The sequence below is a fragment of the Monopterus albus genome, unplaced genomic scaffold, assembly GCF_001952655.1.
Source record: "Monopterus albus unplaced genomic scaffold, M_albus_1.0 scaffold92.1, whole genome shotgun sequence".
Lineage (NCBI taxonomy): Eukaryota > Metazoa > Chordata > Actinopteri > Synbranchiformes > Synbranchidae > Monopterus > Monopterus albus.
The window spans coordinates 1,285,594-1,307,395 of record NW_018127972.1 but is presented as its reverse complement, the minus strand read 5'-3'; the positions used below and the strand labels follow the sequence as shown (position 1 = coordinate 1,307,395).

At 41.8% G+C, this 21,802-nt stretch overlaps 2 protein-coding genes across 4 annotated transcripts; both read right to left on the bottom strand.

The window, feature by feature from the left end:
* Positions 1-788: 788 nt before the first annotated feature.
* On the bottom strand, positions 789-14,756 carry rras (RAS related). Of its 2 annotated transcripts, XM_020608350.1 has the most exons (7): positions 14,394-14,756; positions 14,075-14,272; positions 12,623-12,710; positions 4,922-5,024; positions 4,212-4,320; positions 3,495-3,613; positions 789-2,571 (listed from the first exon to the last, which is right to left on the bottom strand). In XM_020608350.1, the coding sequence occupies exons 2-7, from the start codon at positions 14,159-14,161 to the stop codon at positions 2,484-2,486; spliced, it is 594 nt and encodes a 197-aa protein (XP_020464006.1). In that variant the 5' UTR covers positions 14,162-14,272; positions 14,394-14,756; the 3' UTR covers positions 789-2,483. The 2 variants fall into 2 exon arrangements, with proteins under 2 accessions (XP_020464006.1, XP_020464005.1); XM_020608349.1 differs by having other exon boundaries at positions 14,075-14,755.
* A 4,217-nt stretch (positions 14,757-18,973) lies between these two features.
* On the bottom strand, positions 18,974-21,796 carry LOC109964691 (dual specificity protein phosphatase 16). Of its 2 annotated transcripts, XM_020608177.1 has the most exons (3): positions 21,768-21,796; positions 19,741-20,120; positions 18,974-19,584 (listed from the first exon to the last, which is right to left on the bottom strand). In XM_020608177.1, the coding sequence occupies exons 1-3, from the start codon at positions 21,788-21,790 to the stop codon at positions 19,280-19,282; spliced, it is 708 nt and encodes a 235-aa protein (XP_020463833.1). In that variant the 5' UTR covers positions 21,791-21,796; the 3' UTR covers positions 18,974-19,279. The 2 variants fall into 2 exon arrangements, with proteins under 2 accessions (XP_020463833.1, XP_020463832.1); XM_020608176.1 differs by having other exon boundaries at positions 18,974-20,120.
* Positions 21,797-21,802: the final 6 nt, after the last annotated feature.

Below are 21,802 nucleotides of genomic sequence, written 5' to 3'. Positions count from 1 at the left end.
ATATGGCCCATTTTTCATGTTTTTTTAATTACCACAAACGTACCTACAGCTGACACACTAACGGGTTAAAAGCAGACAGGTGATTCTCTGTATTCAATACTGATCATTGAGGAAATCTTCAGTTTTTTCTTTTTAAACACTGACAGCTGTAGGAGGCAGGATTTGGTGTATTACTAGGGCCATACATAAAATGGCCAAAGAATGACTTGTTTCATCATTATCGATGTCACACTGCAAGGGCCGGGCCACTGTGGCATCATCAGTTACAGTATATAGAGCACATTGATAGAATCCTAATCATATAGGCTGGAACCTGAGAATGACACCACACCATCTTCATCTTTTGTTTCAAAACAAACTTCAGACATGCTGGTAAATGAATCTTACAGTGTCCTAGGAATGATGAAGCTCTAACTCCAGTGTCTGACACCTGCTGGCCTACACTGTGCATCACCACTGTTAGGACAAAACAGTACAACACATTTCTTGGATGCTAACTTAAAAACTGTGCACTGTCAACATACATTGACAATCCAGTACATACATGTTAGTGTACAGTGTCTGAACTGGGATACAGCGCTCATATGACTAAACCAACACCTTTAGCTCACTGCTTCAGTGATTTGGATGTGTAATGTGTGTCATCTTGTTCATGGACCAGAAGCTGAGAATTTATGGTCAGTGCCTGAAAATCACTCAGAACTGTTTCAGTTTGAAAAGTCATACAAGACATGACAAAGAAAAATCTTCAGATAAATGTTTTAATGATATATAAGAGTCATTTGACTTTTATTTCAATATAAAACTGCTCTGCATGTTGTAAGGTAGACATAAATATGAATTCATATTAAAAAGAAAAAGAAGTGAAACCAAAATTCCTGAAGTATTACAAATCGATGACATGGAACCGGATATTGGTAAGGTACCGCAAGATTTTTTTCAAGTGAATTTAATAAAGATTTTCTCTTGGTGTGCACCAACTTGAGTGAATCTTTTATTGTAAATAAAAAGCACTGACAAAAAAAAACAGTTTAAAGATGAGTTGTTTTTTTTTTTTTTTGGTTGTCTCACTGCCAATGAAGAACAAAGAATGAACGAAGAACACATATCGGGGACACACAGGCTAAACTCACACCGAAGGCCCAGGATCAGCTAGCCCAGGCCTGGATGTGCTTGGTCACTGTGTGACTGTTGGCTGCTGCAACAGTGACCTCTACTGGCTGGTTAGGGTGACATACTGGGGTGTGGATCTCACAGAGGTGACACATCGTGCTCAGTGAAGTCTGGATCATGACAAAACAGTGGTGGAAAAATAAAACACACCATGTATTCCTGTATTTATGAATGACACTGTCAAACACTGATTCTTTGAGAAATGCTAATAATGCTGAAAATATAAAATGTGCTGTTTTTGATTTCTGTGAGAAGTAAAAAGTCATTTTTAGACACAATATACAAACTAAAGGAATGTGGAAGACAGTAGTACCAGAATAGAGTGTATGTTTCACCAAAGTAATGAACATGCAGAGTATTTGTCAGGCCAACTTGTTGCCCATCCCTCATATGTTGAAATGCTCAGGCCATGAATACTGTCAAATAACTGTACGCTGATCCAGTTTTGAATTACTCTTCCTCATTCAGCTAGTGTAAGCTGTGCATGGCTAAGGGAACAGCAGTTCCCAAACTGAAATAGTCTGCATCTGGATCATGTATAATCTGATCAGGCCCATAAATTAACATCTGATATTTATGGATGTTATACTCTATCTCTGTAGGGCAACATAACTGGAACAATGGAAGGAGGCAGCATTTGGGAATGTAATTACAGCTACTGTTTGTTTCCTCCTTTTTTCCTCCAGTTCTGCTGTGGGGCTCCGCTGCCCCCTACAGGAAGGCACGGGACATAACAACATGGATGTTCTGCCTTGTCTTTGGGCGTGCCGCATTTCATGAGCAACTTGAAATGTTCCATACACTTTTTCAGCACATCCATTTTGTACACTAAAGGCAGAGTGTTGGAAATAAATTGTGTGATTTTAAAAGCAGAGGTGATGATGATGACACTGCTAACATCTGTACCTGTAGGACTTGGCATCCTTTCTAACAGCAGTTTGGTCATTTTTATGACACATGACAGTGTGATATTTCTGTATGTTGGCACTATGTGCAGTAATATTATTATTACTCCATGTCAAGAGTACAGTACCAGTCACAGGACCTACTTCCTGCTTCTCCACCAAGCTAACTCTGTTGCTATTGACACCTCTCCCTTTGGGTCCTCATTAAAATAGAAGTTTACATTGATTTCAAAGTTGCTTTTAGCAAAAATGTAAGTGAAACCCTCTGAAAACATAATGATGGACCTTCTCTCTCTCTCTCTCTCTCTCTCTCTCTCACACACACACACACACACAAACAAACAAACACACATAAACACACTCCTTTTTGGAGGGATGAGGCTTTGGTGTCCATAGTAACAGTGCTTAGAGGAGGACGCAGGGACAGCCACCACTCTTCTGTTTCCTCGTGTGATGAGTTTGAGGAGGAGGACTCTCCATCTCTTGAAATCTTCTGTGGATGGAGACAAAGAGAAACAGAAGGAGAGGAATGAATTATTCTGAGGATTTGTTCCATACTTTTTGGACAGGTTCCTAGAACAATATTTGCCTTTGCTCAGGAGCTAATACCAAATTCAAGTTCCAAGTATCTTGAAGGATTGGAGTGCTGCAGCAACAGTAACCACCATTATGAGATTGCGTCTGCATGGACTAGGACAACCAGAGGGACAGTTATGCCATATTCAGGCTGACAGTAGCCCTACAGAAAACTATCCAACTCTGTTTTTTTATTGGAGGTCATGGGAGCCAGTCCATCTGTGGACTAATTACAGGGGAATCACCACAAAACAATGCAAAATTGTTTGGTCACAGAGTTGAACTCAATGTTTGCTGCAACACCACAAGTTCCAGAAACATCATCCAGCAAAGCACTGCACAGGATAGTGAAATGCGTGCAAGCTCCCTAGTACATGACTTTGAAATGTGTATTTCTACTGTTTACTTCAAGAATGTAGTGACAACAGATTTAAAAAAAGTTGCTGTGAAACCCTGTCTACCTACTACAAGCCACTGTGCAGTGAGTCAGTGTTTCAGAAGCCTCTGAACACAATCTGGTACTCTAACTGGATGTCCAGGACCATATCTTATTTCTCACCAGCCCCTTAAACAACATACTCCTACCACTGCTGTTTTAACACTGCGTTGATTTCAGTCTGAATCTTCAGTCATATGTTAGAAACCAAAACATGGGCCAGAAGATTTCTGCATCACACAAAACACGCAACCAAACCAGCGCAGAAACAATGAAAATGACAGAATCAATGTGCTCAACTGATCCAAATAGAAAAACACCAGGCAGCTTGTGTCGGCTTCAGCAGGGGCCTGGATTTTAACCCGAAGCACACAAAAATTAAGTGAAATAAGTAAGGACTGTACCTGATAATTCGCACCAGCTCCAAGAAGGATTCATCCACATTGTAGCGATTCTTGGCCGAAGCCTCCATATAGTGGATCTTGTTTTCTCTGGCAAACGCCTGAGCATCCTCTCTGGGGATCTGCAGACAAACAAACAATCCCCAGGCCCAGCCTCTAGTAAGAGAGCCCACTGTCACCTCAGCCTTTTCACCTGCACAGCTCTCAATAACAAATCCACGTGCACATGACTATACTGTGAGGAGATGAGTCCAGACAAAAGAAGATTGTTTCAGTACAAATGTGGGAGGATATCTGTCTGGGACTGGGTGTGTGACCCTCTACACAAAGAAAAACAGCTCAATAAACCAAATGTTAAAGGGTGCAGATTGCTTCCATGATTTTTGCTGTTTAATTTACAAGTAGTTAGACTGGTGTAAGAAAGACACTTTCATTTTGGAGTTAAATCATAAGTTAACTTACACTTGTATATTCTGAGTTTATTTGTTGTTATGCTGTGGTTTTCCAGCCCTTCCAGGCCACAGCTGTGTTTGAAATGTGCTTTGCTTCTCCTCTATTGAACAAGGTGGCCCCATCCAGCTAATCATATTAGCTTGTGTAATAACTGAATTCAGTTTGAAGGGGATGAGAAGTGATTAGATTTCTGTCTGCACTCCACTCTATTCCAGCCAGGAAGAGTGAGAACGCCACAGCATACAGGTCCATGGGTGTGTGACATACCACTTTCTGCTGCTCTAGGTCAGCCTTGTTTCCAACCAGCACCATGGGGAAGTCATCTCGGTCCTTCACTCTCAGGATCTGGGTGTGGAACTTCTGGACCTCATGGTAGCTGTTAGTCACAGCATCAACAAGCACAGGTTCATATGGATTCAGATCTACAGAAAAGCATCTACTATGCACTGATGATGGACACCACAATGACCCGTCAAATCTGCTCCTCCCTTTTATGTTTGGATGTTACAGAAAACATTCTTCGGTTTCAGATGATCAGCCAGGTCATTTGTAATGAAGGAAATGTGGTTTCAAATTCTCAATCTACCTGCAGGTGATTAAACAGGTTTCCTTCTCTCTGTCACATGTTTACACATTCACAGTAATTACAAAAGTAACTAGAGTAAATGTGGTGAGAAAAGCTGTGTAAAAACTCCTACAACCCCATATCAGAAAAAGCTGGGACAGTGTGTAAATCAAAATTAAAACTGAAAATAGTGCAAATCACCTGTGTCCTGTACTACATTGAAAACAATACAGCAGCAAATTATTTGATGTGACACCTCATCAACTTCATTCTTTCTCATGTCATGTGTCACCCCCAATGACAGCTTTCTGCACTTCCTCAGACTGCCACTGAGTGAGTGACAGCATCAGTTACACTGATAAACCATTCAGCACATTGAGTCCACCAAACACAAACACACATTTTGCATTACCTGCCCCGGTCGTTGAGTGCAAACACCAGTAAGAAGCCTTCTCCTGAGCGCATGTACTGCTCCCTCATCGCCCCAAACTCCTCCTGACCTGCTGTATCCAAGACTGACGCACACAAACACACACACACACACACACACACAGACACAGATATGCTGTATTGAAATAGGTTCCCTTTCCTGCCATAACCAACCTGACAAAGCTGGATGTGCAGGAATGATGCACCAAAACTGCAGAAATAGTATTTCCATGGACATGTTTCCATGTGATGCAATAGTTTGGTTAAAGTACAGTATGTGTTACATTACATATAGGAGAATTCAGATACAACATGTAACATATTGTGCCATTATAAATAGTTGTGTTTAGAGCTGGTAATGGTTGTGTTGAAGCGTGGTCACAATGAAGGTTGAGTGGTGATGGCGATAATTAGATGTCAGTACAACAATCCAATCAGAGCTAGCTGTCCGTGGTGCTGAAGAGGAAGATAAATACATTTTAAATGAGTCTAGGCCATGAGACATAGTCACTAGATAACAGTGTGACAACAGTCAGAGTTTGCTGTAATATATGAGACATGTCTTAAGGGCCTGAGGTTACTGCATGTCCAGGAATGTTCCTGTACAGGGACTCGCTGTTTTACCTGACCGGGTCTAGCTTACAATCAGCCGGCCAGTGAAGCACCCCAGGGTGGTGAATGGTCAGCTGATCAATGCTGCATTTCCCCGGAGAAAAGTACCTGTTTGTTGCCGCATGTGATGTGTTGTGGGTTGGCGCAAGGATTCTAATAATCCATGACGTTATTGTCGATGCAACACTGTTGGGAATGTATATGGTCGCCTGTAACATGGTGCATGTCTGTTAATGTTTTGTTTTTGTAGAGAACTGTTGTAAGGCTGGAGAAGTTACTATGTCTGCATTAACCCAGTTAAAATATGGGGTTTCTCAATTACACGCTTTGTTTAGAGTGTTACACATCTCTTTTCACTGGTACATATACCGTTGTTTATCTATGGAGGAGAAATTCTAATTAATTAATGCCATTGCTGTTCTTTGTGCTGCCCACTTTCATATTCTTGCTCAAACATATCAGGTAGGATTTGAGGTATTGTCATTATTGAAAACGTAACGTACTTGTTTATGTGTTGTCCTGGCTTCCTGACCGGTCATATCTAAAAGTGTTTCCCTGTTCAAAACTCAGTTTGATGTAGCACCCCCCCTTAAGTGGTTGTGGTTAGGATTATTTTAGGATTCAGATTAAGGGAAACACATCTTGATGGAGAAACAGATTGAGACAACACCAGCAGCAGGAGTTGCACACATCTACAAACTATCCTCTCATTTTCAGGAGGAGGCTCTCCGGTTTTATCCTTCTGAAATAATTACAGATTATATGGAGTTATGAGGGGTGCAAAGGTAATCTAGAGGTGCCCAAGATTAAAGATTAAAGATGGCTGGAAATGGGCATGTCATGGGCACTTTAAAAGCACTATGGAGATAGAGTTTAGTCATTTCACAGCACAGGAGAACCTCTGCGATCACTCTGATCCATCTCAAAGCTCTTTTTTTCCCCCCATCATGCCAGCTCCTTAATTTTCTGAGAAACAAATTCTCAGCTGTGTCACGTTGCCACATGTGAAGCACAAATATTTTCTGTCCCGGACTCTGAAGGAGCTGGTTATTAGACAGAGTGTATGTGTGTGTGTGTGTGTGTGTGTGTGTGTGTGTGTGTGTGTGTGTCATCATATGCTGGTCCCACCCTTTAAACCTCCCACAGCACATACTTCAACATCTGTATGTACATCAATAAGATACAGTATAACACATAACAAGAGCTAACAACAATATGAGGTAATATAACACACCTAATAACAGACTAATAAGACCTACAGTATATAAAGACTGCATATCAGGGGGCAGCTGTGGCTTAGGAGGTAGAGTGGGTCGTTTCCTAACCGGAGAATGTGTGAGTGTGAATGGGTGAATGGCCAAGTAGTGTGAAAGCGCTTTGAGTGTGCTGCAATGCATAGAAAAGCACTATACAAGTATAAGACCATTTGACATATGAGTGGACATTATGCAGCGGGTTAACACCACATACCATGTGAGATTCAGTTCCACTTTGCAGGTCATCATTTGCATTAAGGAAGACTCCTCTTTTCACACTGTATTTATAAAATGCAAGAATTTACAGTACTGTTCACAGACTTGAGCTGAAGTTTAATCTTTTGTTGCTAACAAATGTCAACATGGTCAACTACTGTGCTGTGCTGTAAACAGCTGAGACTGTGCATTAGAAAAACATTCTTTCCATATGAAGCCACACTTACTAATGTCAGTGTTTTGACTATGGGAGAACTATCAAGTTACTTACCAAGTCAGGTTTCTTTTCACTAAATCAATCAATCAACATTTATTTATACAGTATAGCACTTAAACACAATTGTCAACTGACACTTTACACAAAATAAAAAAAAGCATAAAATACCTAGTAGTAGATAAAATAGTAGTAGATAAAAAGTAAAATACATGAAAGAACACAAAGGGGATCTGAAAGTGTCAGGACTCTACTGTAGGAGCAGTCACAGTAAAAGCCACCCCAACACTTACATCTAGTCCTCAGAACTTACAGGAGAAGCTCAATTTGGTTTAAATTGTCAGTTGATTCGTTTACTGCATCTAAACGTTATGGTGCTGTACAAAACCTAAAAGATTTGGGCTATTTTTTCTGCCGGTTAAGTCCTGGTAATTCTATTTCAGGGAGATGAATGAACCCAGTAACAAAAACCAGTGCAAACATTGGAGTGTTGACTATACGGTTATTTAGTCTTCTTTCATAAAAATGCAAAAACTGTGATAATATTTCATTAGCATTTTTGGCTTGCCTCTGTTTCAGCTACAGTATGGCATATACTGTATGTATCAAAGTAAACAGCAACAAATTGTCTAATAAATTGTTTGTATAATTATAAATTCAGTATATGTATATTATAATAACAGTAGATGTGACAAATATTCAAACCAACACACATTTTAAGTAAAACACCCAAACTGTTGAATTATTACAGGGTATTGTACATACATAACTGTACCAGTGAACATCTTTCCTTTAAAGGGTTGTATCTTTTTTTTACCCATATACTGTTTTACAAGGTACAATTTTTCAGTAAAAAGCATTATGCAAGTGTTATAGGTGGCTGTGCAGGGGAAGAAACAGCTACACTCTGAGGACCTACTGTGGTACGACCCGTATATGACTGCAGTGGTCTTCATTAAACACATCATACAAACTGCACACAAACTGCAGTCCGACAACGTCACCTGGAAAGCTGCAGAGGAAAGAAAATGTTCCAATTTGTCCATCGTACTTCTTAGAAAAAAAGATAACCTCTTGGGGTGTAATATACGTATACACAGTTGTTTCCAATGTGACTGTTGTACTGTTTTTAAATCTGTGTACCGATGTCTGCTGATTGGATGACCTCTCCTTGTGGAGTTCAGTTCAGTGACTACAGCTGAGTTTACAGTAAGTGTAGCAACAAACCACAAATGTACATGACCCACACAGTCTCATTAAATGTAACAGAAACGATGACAATGAGAATCTGAAGTGCACGGTTTGTTCCTTCTCTTGTCCACACTTCTGTGTACAATAGCTTGAAGTCTGGGGTAGTACTCTACCTTACCAGAAGTGCAGTCAATATTTGAAACACAAATTTTCTGGTAAAGGTCCTGGTGCTGCTACTTTAAGGTGAGTTGGGATGTTATACTGCTCAGCAGTGATTCATGTTAGTGTAACATGCTGTCCCCTTGTTGGTTCTAGACCATCGTCAGAAGAGGACTCTCCACACAGCGTGCGGGCGCCTTGGTGGGGCTACGCCAGAGAGGAACACGGACTCCACTCCCATCTATCCACCTGGCATATCTCCACTCCCTGGTCAACAAGATGGATGAGATTCTTCTCATCAACAGGACTAACTCTGACTTTGCATGCTCTGCTGCTTTGTGCTTCACAGAGACCTGGCTGAGCGACTCAATCGCAGACAGTCCGAAACAAACACCGGGCGTCCAGGTGTTCAGAGTGGATCGCGTTACGGAGCTGACCATGAAAAAGAGAGGAGGTAGAATCTGCTTCATACATAAATGAAGATTTGGTGCACAGATGTCACAGTGCTACAGAGAACATGTAACGCAGACCTAGAGACTCTTGTTATCAATTGAAAACCTTTTTATTCTCCTCGTGAATTTAACAGTTTAATTCCAATGGGAGTGTACATAACACCACAGGCTAACGCTAGCGCACTGCAGTTCCTGGCAGAACTGATAACTAGAATGGAGTTAGAACATCCCGACTCTGCACTCATTGTTCTAGGGGACTTTAACAAAGCAAATCTCACCCACGAACTGCCCAAATACAGACAACATGTCACTTGCCCCACCAGGGACATAATCACACTGGACCACTGCTACACAACGATAAAAGACGCCTATCACTCTGTCCCCCGCACAGCCCTCAGACTCTCAGATCACTATATGGTCCATCTTATTCCAACCTACAGGCAGAAACTTAAAGCTGCAAAGCCTGTAGTCAAAACAGTGAAGAGCTGGACTGGGGAGGCTAAGTCAGAGCTACAGGCCTGCTTTGACTGCACAGACTGGAGTGTATTTGAGACTGTAGCTACAGACCTGGATGAACTCACTGATGGTGTGACATCTTATATCAGCTTTTGTGAGGATGTGTGTGTGCCCAAAAAGTCCTTCTGCACATACAACAACAACAACAACAAGCCCTGGTTTACAGCCAGACTCAAGCGGCTTCGTCGTGCCAAAGGCGAGACTCACAGATGTGGGGACAGGACTCTGTACAGCCAGGCCAGGAATACACTGACAAGGGAGATCAGAGCAGCAAAGAGGAGATACTCTGAAAAGCTGAAAGCTCAGGTTTCAGCCAACGACCCCTTGTCTGTGTGGGGGAGCCTGAAAAGCATCACTGGCTATAGGAACTGACCCCCCATCTTCACGCTCATCTTCAACAGGTCACTGGAGCTGTGTGAAGTCCCCTCCTGCTTCAAATGCTCCACAATCATCCCAGTCCCCAAAAAAACCTCCATCAGTGGGTGGAATGACTACAGACCTGTCGCCCTGACATCTGTAGTTATGAAGTCCTTTGAAAGACTGGTGTTGGTCCACCTGAAGGACATCGTAGACCCCCTGCAGTTTGCCTACCGGGCAAACAGGTCGATACAGTGAACATGGCACTGCATTACATCCTGCAACACCTCAACTCCCCAGGGACCTATGCACAGGCCCTCTTTGTGGACTTCAGCTTGGCATTCAACACCATCATCCTGGACATCCTCCACTCCAAACTGACCCAGCTCACTGTGCCTGCCCCCACCTGTCAGTGGATTACGAGCTTTCTGACAGGCAGGAAGCAGCAGGTGAGGCTGGGGAAAACCACATCCAGCACCTGGACAATAAGCACAGATGCCCCCCAGGGATGTGTACTCTTCCCTTTGCTATTTTCACTCTACACCAACGACTGCATCTCAGAGGACCCCTCTGTCAAGCTCCTAAAGTTTGATGATACAACAACCATTGGTCTCATCTGAGACGGCGATGAGTCAGCCTACAGACGGGAGGTAGAACAGCTGGTCCTGTGGTGTAGCCGAAACAACCTGGAGCTGAACATGCTCAAAACAGTGGAGATGACAGTGGACTTCAGGAAGACAGTCAGGACTGCAGAAAAGGTCATTGGTGTGAGCCTGCCCTCCATGGAGGATCTGTACACCACACGGGTCAAAAGGAGGGTGGAGAGGATCACTGTAGACCCCTCACACCCTGGAGACAATCTGTTTGAACTCCTCCCCTCTGGACGGCGTTACAGGTCACTGTGCACCAAGACAACCAGGCACAGGGACAGTTTCTTCCCCCAGACTGTCACTCTGATTAACACTTAACCAACGAGAGTTATGACTGGACAATAACCCTCAGTGCAATACCTGTAAATATACCTCGTACAGATTATACAGATTCGTACAGGTCTCTATTTTTAAGTAAGAAAGAAAATGTCACTTTTCAGCTTTTCCCATTTAGGGGTCGCCACAGCAAATCGTCACACTGACAACTCGCATGTTGACATTTGGCACGTGTTTTACGCCGGATGCCCTTCCTGATGCAACCCTGACTCAAACCGGGGCCGCAGCGGCGAGAGCGCTGCACCTTAACCACTAGCCTACCAGGGACGGCTGGTCTATTTTTATTCCTACTTCACCTTATTCACAATGAGCATTCCTTGTCTGTCTGCATTGTTTACTGCCTGTTTATACTGCTTATTTTGCATTGTTTGTTGCTTGTTAATACTGCTTATTTTGTTATATTACACAGCCTTATGCTGGTTTACTTGCCCCTTGTATGGTCGATATGTACATGCACATCAAGAGCCGATGTACCAGAGTCAAATTCCTTGTGTGTCCGACACACCTGGCCAATAAAGCAGATTTTGATTCTGATTCTGAAAATATGTAGTGTGTATTTTGTTTGTGAGAATAAGCTTTAAAAAGTTACAACTTCAAGAAATTACACATACGAAGTGAATTTGTGCTTTCCTCAATATGAATACGAATTTAGAACAATGACCTGACTGTCAAAATACGTCACGAGGTCACAGGCATAATGCATTGATCAGAAGATGCATTAATTCCACAGACTGCGCATGCGCTCAAAGTTGGACTAATTTCTTGAATTTTGAAGCCTGATGGACATTCTTTGACAGATATGAAATGATACTTTAGGTTAGATTTGATATATATGGTTAGGTAAATTTAAATAACGTTAGTTTTATTGCTGTATTAGTGATTATTATGAGCTCGGTTGGGATCTGCGGAAGAAATTTGGAGCTCTCCAGTCAGCTGCCTCGCTAATGCTTAATCTACCTGTTGCTGGGTCTGAAGGAATAACATTACAGCAATGTTTACTGTACCAGAGTTCAAACATAATAAATCCATGAAGAGTTTGAGTACCAGCTGCAAGATGTACACCTGCTCCATGCTGACACAGCCAGCCCATGGTAAAGGCAAGTTAGCTAATTAGTTGTGAGCAGGCTGTTGCCCTTTCAGCTTTAAGGACTAAATGTCATCACGATTTTGTCAACGCATAAGATCATGACTTTAGTTTATCCCACAGTATGTGTCAGTTAGTTATTTCTGTCATTAAGCTAGTGGAAAAAACTCAGCTGCCACAAAGCCTGTGTTCATGTAACACTGTGCTTTTACTGTATGCTATTAGCATGTTGTTATTTTTTGGTACAGAACAGTTTTCATTAAGCAACAGGCTGTGCCAAACTAAGATACAATATGTTTTAATGCTGTACTGAAGACACATATATACGTGATTATACAAAAAATTATTGTATACACTATACTCACTACATACACGCTGTATACATCTGATGATTCACATATTACTGTGTGGTGAAACAGCAGTGTGACACAATACACTAGATCCTGGCTTGACGCAGCAACATTGGCCATGTACAAGTCCTAACAAGGGAATGAAACATCCAGAGAGCAAACACACTGCCTGTGTCATATCACAGAGTGCAACACACCCTCTGCTTTCAAACAAAGCCTTTCACACACCCTGAAATCCCACTGACAAACTGTATGAAATATGAACTCATGTCCAGTGTGTCAGAGCCTTACTGTCCAGCCGGGTCTCCTTTCCATCCACAGTGCAGATCTTGGTGTAGGAGTCCTCAATTGTGGGGTCGTAGTCTGACACAAAGTAGGACTGTGGAGCACACAGTATGTTAGCAACAAGCTACTGTTGTGGACAGAGTTTACACTGTAGCTGCTGCCTTCTGTCAACAATAGATTATATCTCTTAAACACACTTCTCTCAACAAATATCTGGCTCCATCTTCAAACTCCACTGTAGAGTGGCCATTTGTTACTAGTTTGTACATCTGATCTGGCTTCAAAACAACGCTGTACATTCAGCAGTACATTCAGCACTGTGAATACTCCAGTGAGACAGATTTGACTCCAAATATGTTCCTCTAACCAGTGGTAGAACATATGTACATTTACTCTAATTTTACACTTAACAGCAAATCTGAGCCACTTGCACTTTTGGGTGTGTCCATTTTCTGCTTCAGTACAATTCACTGGCAAATACTTTACTTTTTATTGCACTACATTTATCCAAGAGCTGTAGCGTGGTAACCGTATATGAAGACTTCTTCCAGCACTGTCTGTAACAGGACTTTAGCCTTAACTGTAGATGTGTTTTTCCTGCCTGCACAATATCATCTAGTTTTCCTTCATGTATGGCCTTGATTGGCTGGTTGCACTGCTGCAGCAGAATACACAGGAAAGAATGGACCGGTACTGTAAAATGACCTGAACACTAGAAATGAGGCCTCCAACACTTTGGCAGCAAGTAGTAGCAGGTCAGTTAAAGGACCATTTCAGTATTTTGTTACGTTTTTGTCATTGATTATAAGTCTCATATACTTTATGTTGCTTTACGTCCACATTTTTTATTCTGTTTTTTCCCTACCCTCCAGGCATCCCTCCCTTCAGAAGGCAGCTGTTTGCTTAAGTTTGCGTCAGATGCCACTTAACATAGCTACATAGTCACTGATTTTTGCTAACAAAACCAAATGTGTTAACACACTGCCATGACAGATCCACCCTTTATAAAGGTTTTAGAGTGTACCTAAATTGCATAGCCTCAATTCTTTCTAGTGCAGTAAAAACCTATTAACAAGAACACCTATTTGGGTTGCCAGGTTGTGAAAAAACCTCCCTAGACTGTTTTAGAGCTCTCCTATTGAGCCACTAGAAGAAAATTAACGATTTATTCACATGTGTAACTGTTCTTATTTTTACTTAACCTACTTAATGTTGGCGCTTACAATAAGACCTAATAACCGAAGCAGGAAGCTGTACTTTTTTTTTAAATTACTAATAATTTGAGAATGAATGACGCACCAGGGAGACATTTTTATCACCTAAAGTCATTTGCTCCCACGTATAAAGCCCTTAAAGGAGTATTCACAACACAGAACACAATGTAATTCTTGGAGACAACACATTCCACATGCAACAGAGTAACCCGGGTGTGTAATAAAGCGGGTTCAGAGTCCGTACCTGGATGAACTGGATGGTCAGGGCGCTCTTCCCAACCCCTCCTCCTCCCACTACCACCAGTTTGAATCTTTCCTCTTTTCCACTCATACTGGTTTTGAACCTGGATTTGTCCGGATCAAAAATTTCTAGGGTCTGAGTCAGGGTCCCGCCGTTCACCAGCAGTAAAATCCGACCCCAAAATCCACAGAGTAAAACCGCCTGTTGACGTTAATGTTAGCAAAAGAGACCAGCATGGACGGTTTGTCGGTGCGGCTTCAAAGTGAAAGTTCTTCACATGAAGCTCATTTTCTACAGCGAAGTTTTTCACGCACAAACGCACCTGAGAAGCAAAGTTCCCCCCGGAGAGCTACTGCCCATCCACCAAAACAACTGCACCGTGTTCAGGGCTCACTTTGGGTTTTGAAGCGGGCTGAGTGGGTCGCTGGCTCTGGCCTCTTTTCTCCTCGGCCTTCGAAATACTTTTAAGGGCGGAACTGCTTCCTCTTTTTTCTCTTTCCTCAACTGACTAAAGCAGTTCAGACACGCACGCACGGTAGTCCGTGCGTCGGCGGCACGCACCAGCGAGTAGAAAAGCAATGAATGAGTACCAGTTTTATTCACATTTCAGCTCGCTTTTCACTAAAAGAGAAAATCGTCGGAACTTGTTTCACTCTCAAGTATGAATTTCCGTATGTGGTCGTTTGGAGTTTCCGTGACATCATGTTAACGAGTGGCTTTCAAAGGATGTAAACGCGCCGCGAGCTCCGAACTCTTCCATTGTCGTCATAATCATGATGTTAATATTTTCATTCATCGGTTTATTTGTTAAACATCAGTCTGGTTGGTTTACAGGTGCAAGCTTTTATTCCTGGTGTTTTAGCTGAAAAAAACACACACGTACATGTTGGTAATATAAAATCAACTTATTCCTAAACTTGATTTTGAATAGCTTCATTGCTTTGCGTTCTTATCAGTCCCCCCACAGCAGCGCGCCGTTGTGTTTAAGTGCAAACAGTGAATAGCATGCTTTGGAAATCTGCGCCCGTAGGCAACACATACCTCAGCTCTGGCTGAACTTGAGTAGTAGTTTGTAGAACTACTCTTACCGCGATACTGTTTTTCATGCTAAAAACAAAATGAGCTTTGTGCCTTATGAAGTCAGCGCATTTCATTTTTAAAATGAATGGGGCCATTCTACTTTTAATGAAATACTGTGATGATTGTACTCTTCTAATGAAGGAGACTCTACCATAGGTCCTTAAGTGATATTGTGCTATAGTGGTGCATACTCCCATAAACTGCACATTTCTGAAATTAGTACAGCCATGGCCAAATGTATTGGCAGTGGTGCAGCTATCACATTTTACAAACTTTGCCAGTTCAGTGATTTTGGGTGCAGGTTTTCTAAATACCACTGTGCAGAGTAATCAGGGGCTTTTTAATGAATTGTAAAGAGCTAAATTGGCATAAACTTAACTTTATCACAAAATCCCAGTTTGTACTGTATTTTGGCCCTGATAAAAGATCACATAGCCTCATTTTGGTATAATATCAGCAGTGCAGGGGAAAGTGTGAATGATTATCATTCATTTGAAGTCTCAGAATTGTTTGCATTAAATGCTAAGAACAGTCTCATCTCTATAAAAGAGAGAGGGGTTCTCTGAATTATGTTTGTCTTAGATTAGCAATGGTTACTCCCAAAGAAGCAGCCATTGATGATTTGCATCAAAATGGCATGACATACAAGTAGATTCCTGCTAAGAATATTACACCTGAAAAAAAACATTTACTGAATCATCAAAAACTTCAAAGACATTTTTGGTGGAGAAGGCTTTGGGACGCACAAGACTGCCCAATAAGTAAGACCATCTGCTTCTGAGGAATCAGCTACAGAATCATGTTGCCACTAGTGCAGAGCTTGGTCAAGGTTGGCAGCAGGCAGGTGTGACTGCTTCTGCACACACAGTGAGGTGAAGACTTTTGCACAGTGGACTGAAGTGCAGAAGAGCAACAAAGAGGCCACTTCTCTCCAAGAAAAGCATTAAGCACAGACTGAAATTCCGCAGGACGTACAAGAACTGGACAGCAGAAGACTGGCACAAAGTTATTTTCTCTGATGAGGCTCCTTTCAGACTGTTTGGGATGACAGGAAGGCTGACTGTGCGGAAAAGAAAAGGTGAACACTACCACCAGTCCCGTGTTGTGCCAACAGTGAAGCATCCTGAGAACCATCCATGTGTGGGGTTGCTTCTCATTCAAAGGAGTGGGCTCACTCACAGTTCTGCCCCAAAACATAGCCATGAACAAAAGCATCAAAAGGTCCTCCAAGAACAACTTCTTCCAGTGATCCAGAGGCAGTTTGATGAAGATCTGTGTGTTTTCCAGCATGATGGAGCACAAGGTCACAAGACAAAAGTTATAACAAAGTGGCTCAAAGATCATTGAACTGAAATTTTGGATCCATTGAGAATTTATGGGTGATCATCAAAGAGCGGGTGGATAAGCAGAAGCCCACACGTTGTGATCAATTCCAAGCAAGAATGGGATGCCATCAGTCAAGATTTGTCCCAGAAGCTGATCTTCAGCATGCCAGAATGAATTGCAGAAGTTCTGGCAAAGAAGGGTCGACATTGTAAATACCGACTCTATACATATATTTGATTTATTATCAATACAAGTTTTTAAAACATATAAAGTATTTATAATTGTTTTCCATCATACCTCAGAAACATGTAAAAAGAAAATCTAAAAAAAAAAAAAACAAAGCAGCAAAGTTTAAAAATACAAAATGTTTTTCACTGCAAACACTTTTGGCAACAACTGTACAAAGTATTCACAAAAGGCCTGGAGGTGCTGGGGCCCCTGGGACTCTGCAGATGCTCAGTGTGTCTGCTTGATAACAGATCTTTGTTTTTACTCATGATAGAAAACATTGTTTTTAGCCATTGGGGAGCTTCATAGAGATTACTGATTTATGGAAAATGTCTTTTTTTTAAACAAATGTCTATATTTTTCTAAAACTATCACTACACTTAAAGCTCTTCTTTACTTTTGCACTCCTGCACAGTATTTTTACCTTTCCTCACATCACATATAATATGTGTCCTGGCAAAATACACCAATCAGGCATAACATTATGACCACTGGCAGGTGTAACATTGACTATCTGTTACAGTGGCACCTGTCAGTGTGTGGGGTATATTAGGCAGCAAGTGAATATTCAGTCCTCAAAGTTGATGTGTTGGAAGCAGGACAAATGGGAAAGTGTAAGGATCTGAGTCAAGGGCCAAACTGTGATGGTGAGATGACTGGGTCAGAGCATCTCCCATACTGCAGGTCTTGGTGGGTGTTCTTGGTCTGCAGTGGTTAGTACCTACCAACAGTGTCTAAAGAAGGACAAATGGTGAACTGGTGACAGGGCCATGGCTCACTGATGATGAGGTTGACCTACTGTAGATTAAACTTTTAACTTCCATTTGTACTTTTCAAAAGATTAAAATGTATTTGAATCTGTATTAAAATGGGTGAAAATGAGAAAAACTGTACATTGGTCTCCATGAAGAGAAGGAGTCAGGGGCTGTAGTGGTGATATCACACCTAGAGTGGTGAGCCTGATGAATTTGTCTAAACAATTCTCTCTAACTTGTCCTCCTGACCACAGTTTTCACTCCTTTTACATAAGTTTTTCACTGAATTGTAGACACATCTGTGCTCTTCCTGACAGTAGAACTGTGGAAGCAAATGGATTCACAGAAGATGCACATTACTGTAAGAAGGTGTTCACACATGTAAAAAGTCAGGCACTCAGGGAAAAAAAAGAAAAATATAAAAGCAAAAAAATGACAACAGCGGTACAAAGGACTTTATGGTCAGGTATTTAAAATAATTATTGAAGTGGAAGATGTTGCTTCAAGTACAAGTACAGCCCCACTCATTATTAACGGAGAGTAAGGTGAGACATCAGCTTAGCTTAAACATCTGGCAAAAACAGCTAATAATAACTGTGTGGAGGGGGCCTGTGGAGATCATCTTGTCCCAAGTATGAGCAAGACACATGCCAGCCCTGCATACAATGATTTTGTAGACATCATTACCTGGGACACTATTCTCAAACCCTAACCTCTCATACCATGTACATATCAGAGCATTTCTCCACTCTGACCTAAACACAAAGCATCCATGAATCCTATCCTCACCCAAGCAAAGAGCCAAAATTTAGTGGTTTGACACATATGGCTGGTCCAACTGGCTTGGTAGTCACACCTGACAGCCGGGCCCCCTCAATTATCCAACCATCATCACTGTTAGACCAATTCTGCCAATCAGCAGAAATCTACACCAGTAATGGCCCCACTGAATCAAAAACTGTATCAGCAGCACCAATACAAGTTCTGTGTGGGTGTAGGACTGAAGGCAAGTCTACAGGGTCATCAGGTGGGCAACCTGTCTCTAACTGGTGCTTCGTTGAGTTGGGCCCATGACACCAAGAAGGCTCAGGTTCCAGTGACCCAGAACCACCCCCCTCTTTACCTGCTCCCACACATCCAGCACAACCCTTCATTAACATCCACTCTCTTAATAATTCAGGCTGACTGTTAACAAACAACAACCAAGCCATAAACATTCCAACTGCCATCCTAGCCACCAAATATTTCAACTAACTCAAGCTAACTTCTTCTGCTACCTTTTGTACTGAACCCGATTCCATCCCAGGTTGATAAATGAAACTAACCAGTCAAACCTCTTCTATAACCTCATCCTAGCTTGCTCATGCTAACACAAGAAAGTGGCCCTAAAGAATGCTGCATGTATTAAACATTTTGTTTATGGATACCTGGCTTACAGTTTTGTGTAATATTTTGACCTAAAAACCAGATACCACTGCTAAGAAGCCTCACACTGAGAATAAATGCAATTAGACACAGTTCAAATATGATCTTTAATTATCATTAAATGCATTTCAATCTGTTGTGCCTTTTAAAACAACTGCATCATACAAATGACTAGATGACCAGTGTATATATGCAATTAGCAAGTTGTATTTGTGTGGAGGTTTATTGTCAGATATAGTTCTTATATTCAGCTCTACAATAAATAAATAAATATAGGATAAAGGTTCTTTTAGACATCCTGTGTGTATGTACCTCACATGTGTGGGTAGAGTCCTTTTGACTAACATGCACAGACACAAACATCAGCTGCTCCTGCCCCCCACCACCTGCACCCTCAGCACCTGTACGGCAGTGCAGGTTGTCCCATCTTTACTGGCGGAACAAAGACACCTCCCAGCAGAATCCTCTCCCCCCAGTCCAGCAGCTTGTTGAGTGTGAAGCTGAACGGTGACAGCAGGCCCTGCTCCTTCACCGGGGCTCTGCTGCACTTGCTGTGGGAAGGACTCTGCTCCCTGTGGGTGTACGCTGCCTGCCTGTAGGAGCCACTGTCTCTCTGTGTCGTTGCCTCAGACCATTCTGTTTTCTCCTGGTTGTGGCTAATTTTGGATGCGCTGGTGTTGCTTGATTGCTGGTTGATTCCTGGGGCAGGAGGACAAATTCCCAAAGGGGTCAAAGACAGGGTGAGGCTTTTGCGTTTCTCTAACAGAGATGCAGAGCCTGAAGAGAATTGTAGGTGTGTTGGCTTTGGTACTGATTTGACAGGCTCACAGGAACTGGAGGAGGCTGGAACCTCACCTGGCATCTGGACTTGCTGATGCTTTTGACTGAGAGTCAAATGAAAAGTCAGACATTTCCCTGACAGGGAAAGCTGCTGATTTCCACTTCCATCTGAATGTGAGTGTCTCTGATGTGTTTTGCCTGTTGTGTAAAAATTCTCGTTGTGTGCCTGCTTGTCTTCTGCTGAGTCGCTTGTGGCAGTGTCAGCCAGATAATTCACCTTCTGACTCGTGTGAACATGGTTAACAGTGTCATTGGTGGATGGCGGGCGATTGTCCGGCTGCTGGATGAGGAGGTCACCACCAGAGGCCTTCTGGTTCAGCGTGCCCTGGAAGAGCTGCAGTTGACCCAGGAAGTTGAAGTTTGGGGAAATGGAGGGCCGGCGCTCTTTCACAAACCTTATAAGGGGACAGACAGGATGTGGGTTAACTAATGGTACTACTGGTTTTCTTTTATTTTCTTTTTAAATTTGTATCAAATGGCACGTAACATAAAAACTGCCATGACACAAACAGACTACAACACCATACAAACTGAGAAAACAAAAGCAGGTTATATAACAGCAGAGTGGGAGGCTTACATTAGATTACCTCAATTTGTTAAGTTGTCCATGAGTGTCATGGCTCTATGTTATGAGGACCAGTTTGAGTTTTATATCATGGGAGTGAGGACATTTTGGTCCCCACAATTTCAAAGGATTGTTTAAGGGCTACAACTTGGTTTTAGGGTTCTAGTTAAAATCAGGTTTAGGTTAGAGGAAGGGTTGGGGTTAGACATACGGTAAAATTGTGATGGTAAAGGTTCAAGGAAGGGACTAGGGAATGCATTATGTCAACAAGTGCCCTTGTAAAAAAACAATAGTACAAATGTGTGCACATGTGTACTGGGGTATAGCACAACAGGAACGGTAAGATGAAGAAGGCATTGTCACCAGTGAGATATAATCATGAACATGTTTTTTCCACTGAGTTAAATGAACAACAACTGTTGACTTCAGGTTCTTTTAGTTTTTCATAGAAGTGGTCAGCACAAAAAGTCGTACTCTTTTTAATTTGTTGGTATGTCATAGAATGTGAGATGTTGTTTAATAGAAGCTGAGCTGGAGACAATGGCATGGTGCCACTCAGTTTTCAGATGAATAGTTAGGGATGTTAGAAATGCTGAACAGACAAACAAGGTGTGGAAGTGGTTGTCCTTAAGAGAACATTATGAACATATTGGTGAGTAAATCCCACTCTGCAAGTGTCTCTCACTTCAGTATTAGAAGAGAGTCTGTTGGATTTATGTGTATAAGGATGCAATAAATCTCCAAATGAAGTTTTGTGGAAGCTCTAATGTTAATCTGTACGGAGGAGCCACAGCCTTGAAATGTCCACTGTTGTGGAAGTGTTTCAAATTGATAATTATTTCCATTTACTAATATTCTGTTTTGTGGTTTCTCAGAGGAAGATGTGAGAGTTCTGGAGGAACAGCAGCACATCATCTGCATATACGGAAATTTTAGGCTGTGTGTTATCAAGCTGAACTCCTTTAATGATGAGGTTGTGGAAAATAGCACAAGCAAGTGGTTAAATGAATACTGCAATAATGGTTAAATACAAGTGAATGTGCAACACAGCCAATAAGCTACAGTAGCTTCCTTGTTTTGGCCTCTGCAGTTCTTTGACCCTTCAAAGATCAATGTTGTCAAGACGGCCTGCTATTTGTCAACTGCAGGAATTCCTGTATCACAGCTCAGCAAAGTTAAACTCGACATTTACTACTAGTGCAGGTTTATTTCACTTCCACTAGCAGGTCCTCTCTTTGCACAGACAGAACAAATGTTCGTTAAAAACTGAAATGTGAATTTGCAGCATGAATAATTTCTTTAATGTCTTTATGTCACTGAACATTATGTTTAGGTGTTCAAATGCACCTGCTGATAACAATTAAGCACAAAAAACAAAAGTGCAGGACATTTACAACTGTTCTTCACCCTGACAGGTATAATGAATTACAGCTCATTCAGATTTGATTGCACTGTGAATGTGTGCAAATAGCCATACCTGTAGGCATGGTCCAGGTCCATTCCCAGACTGTA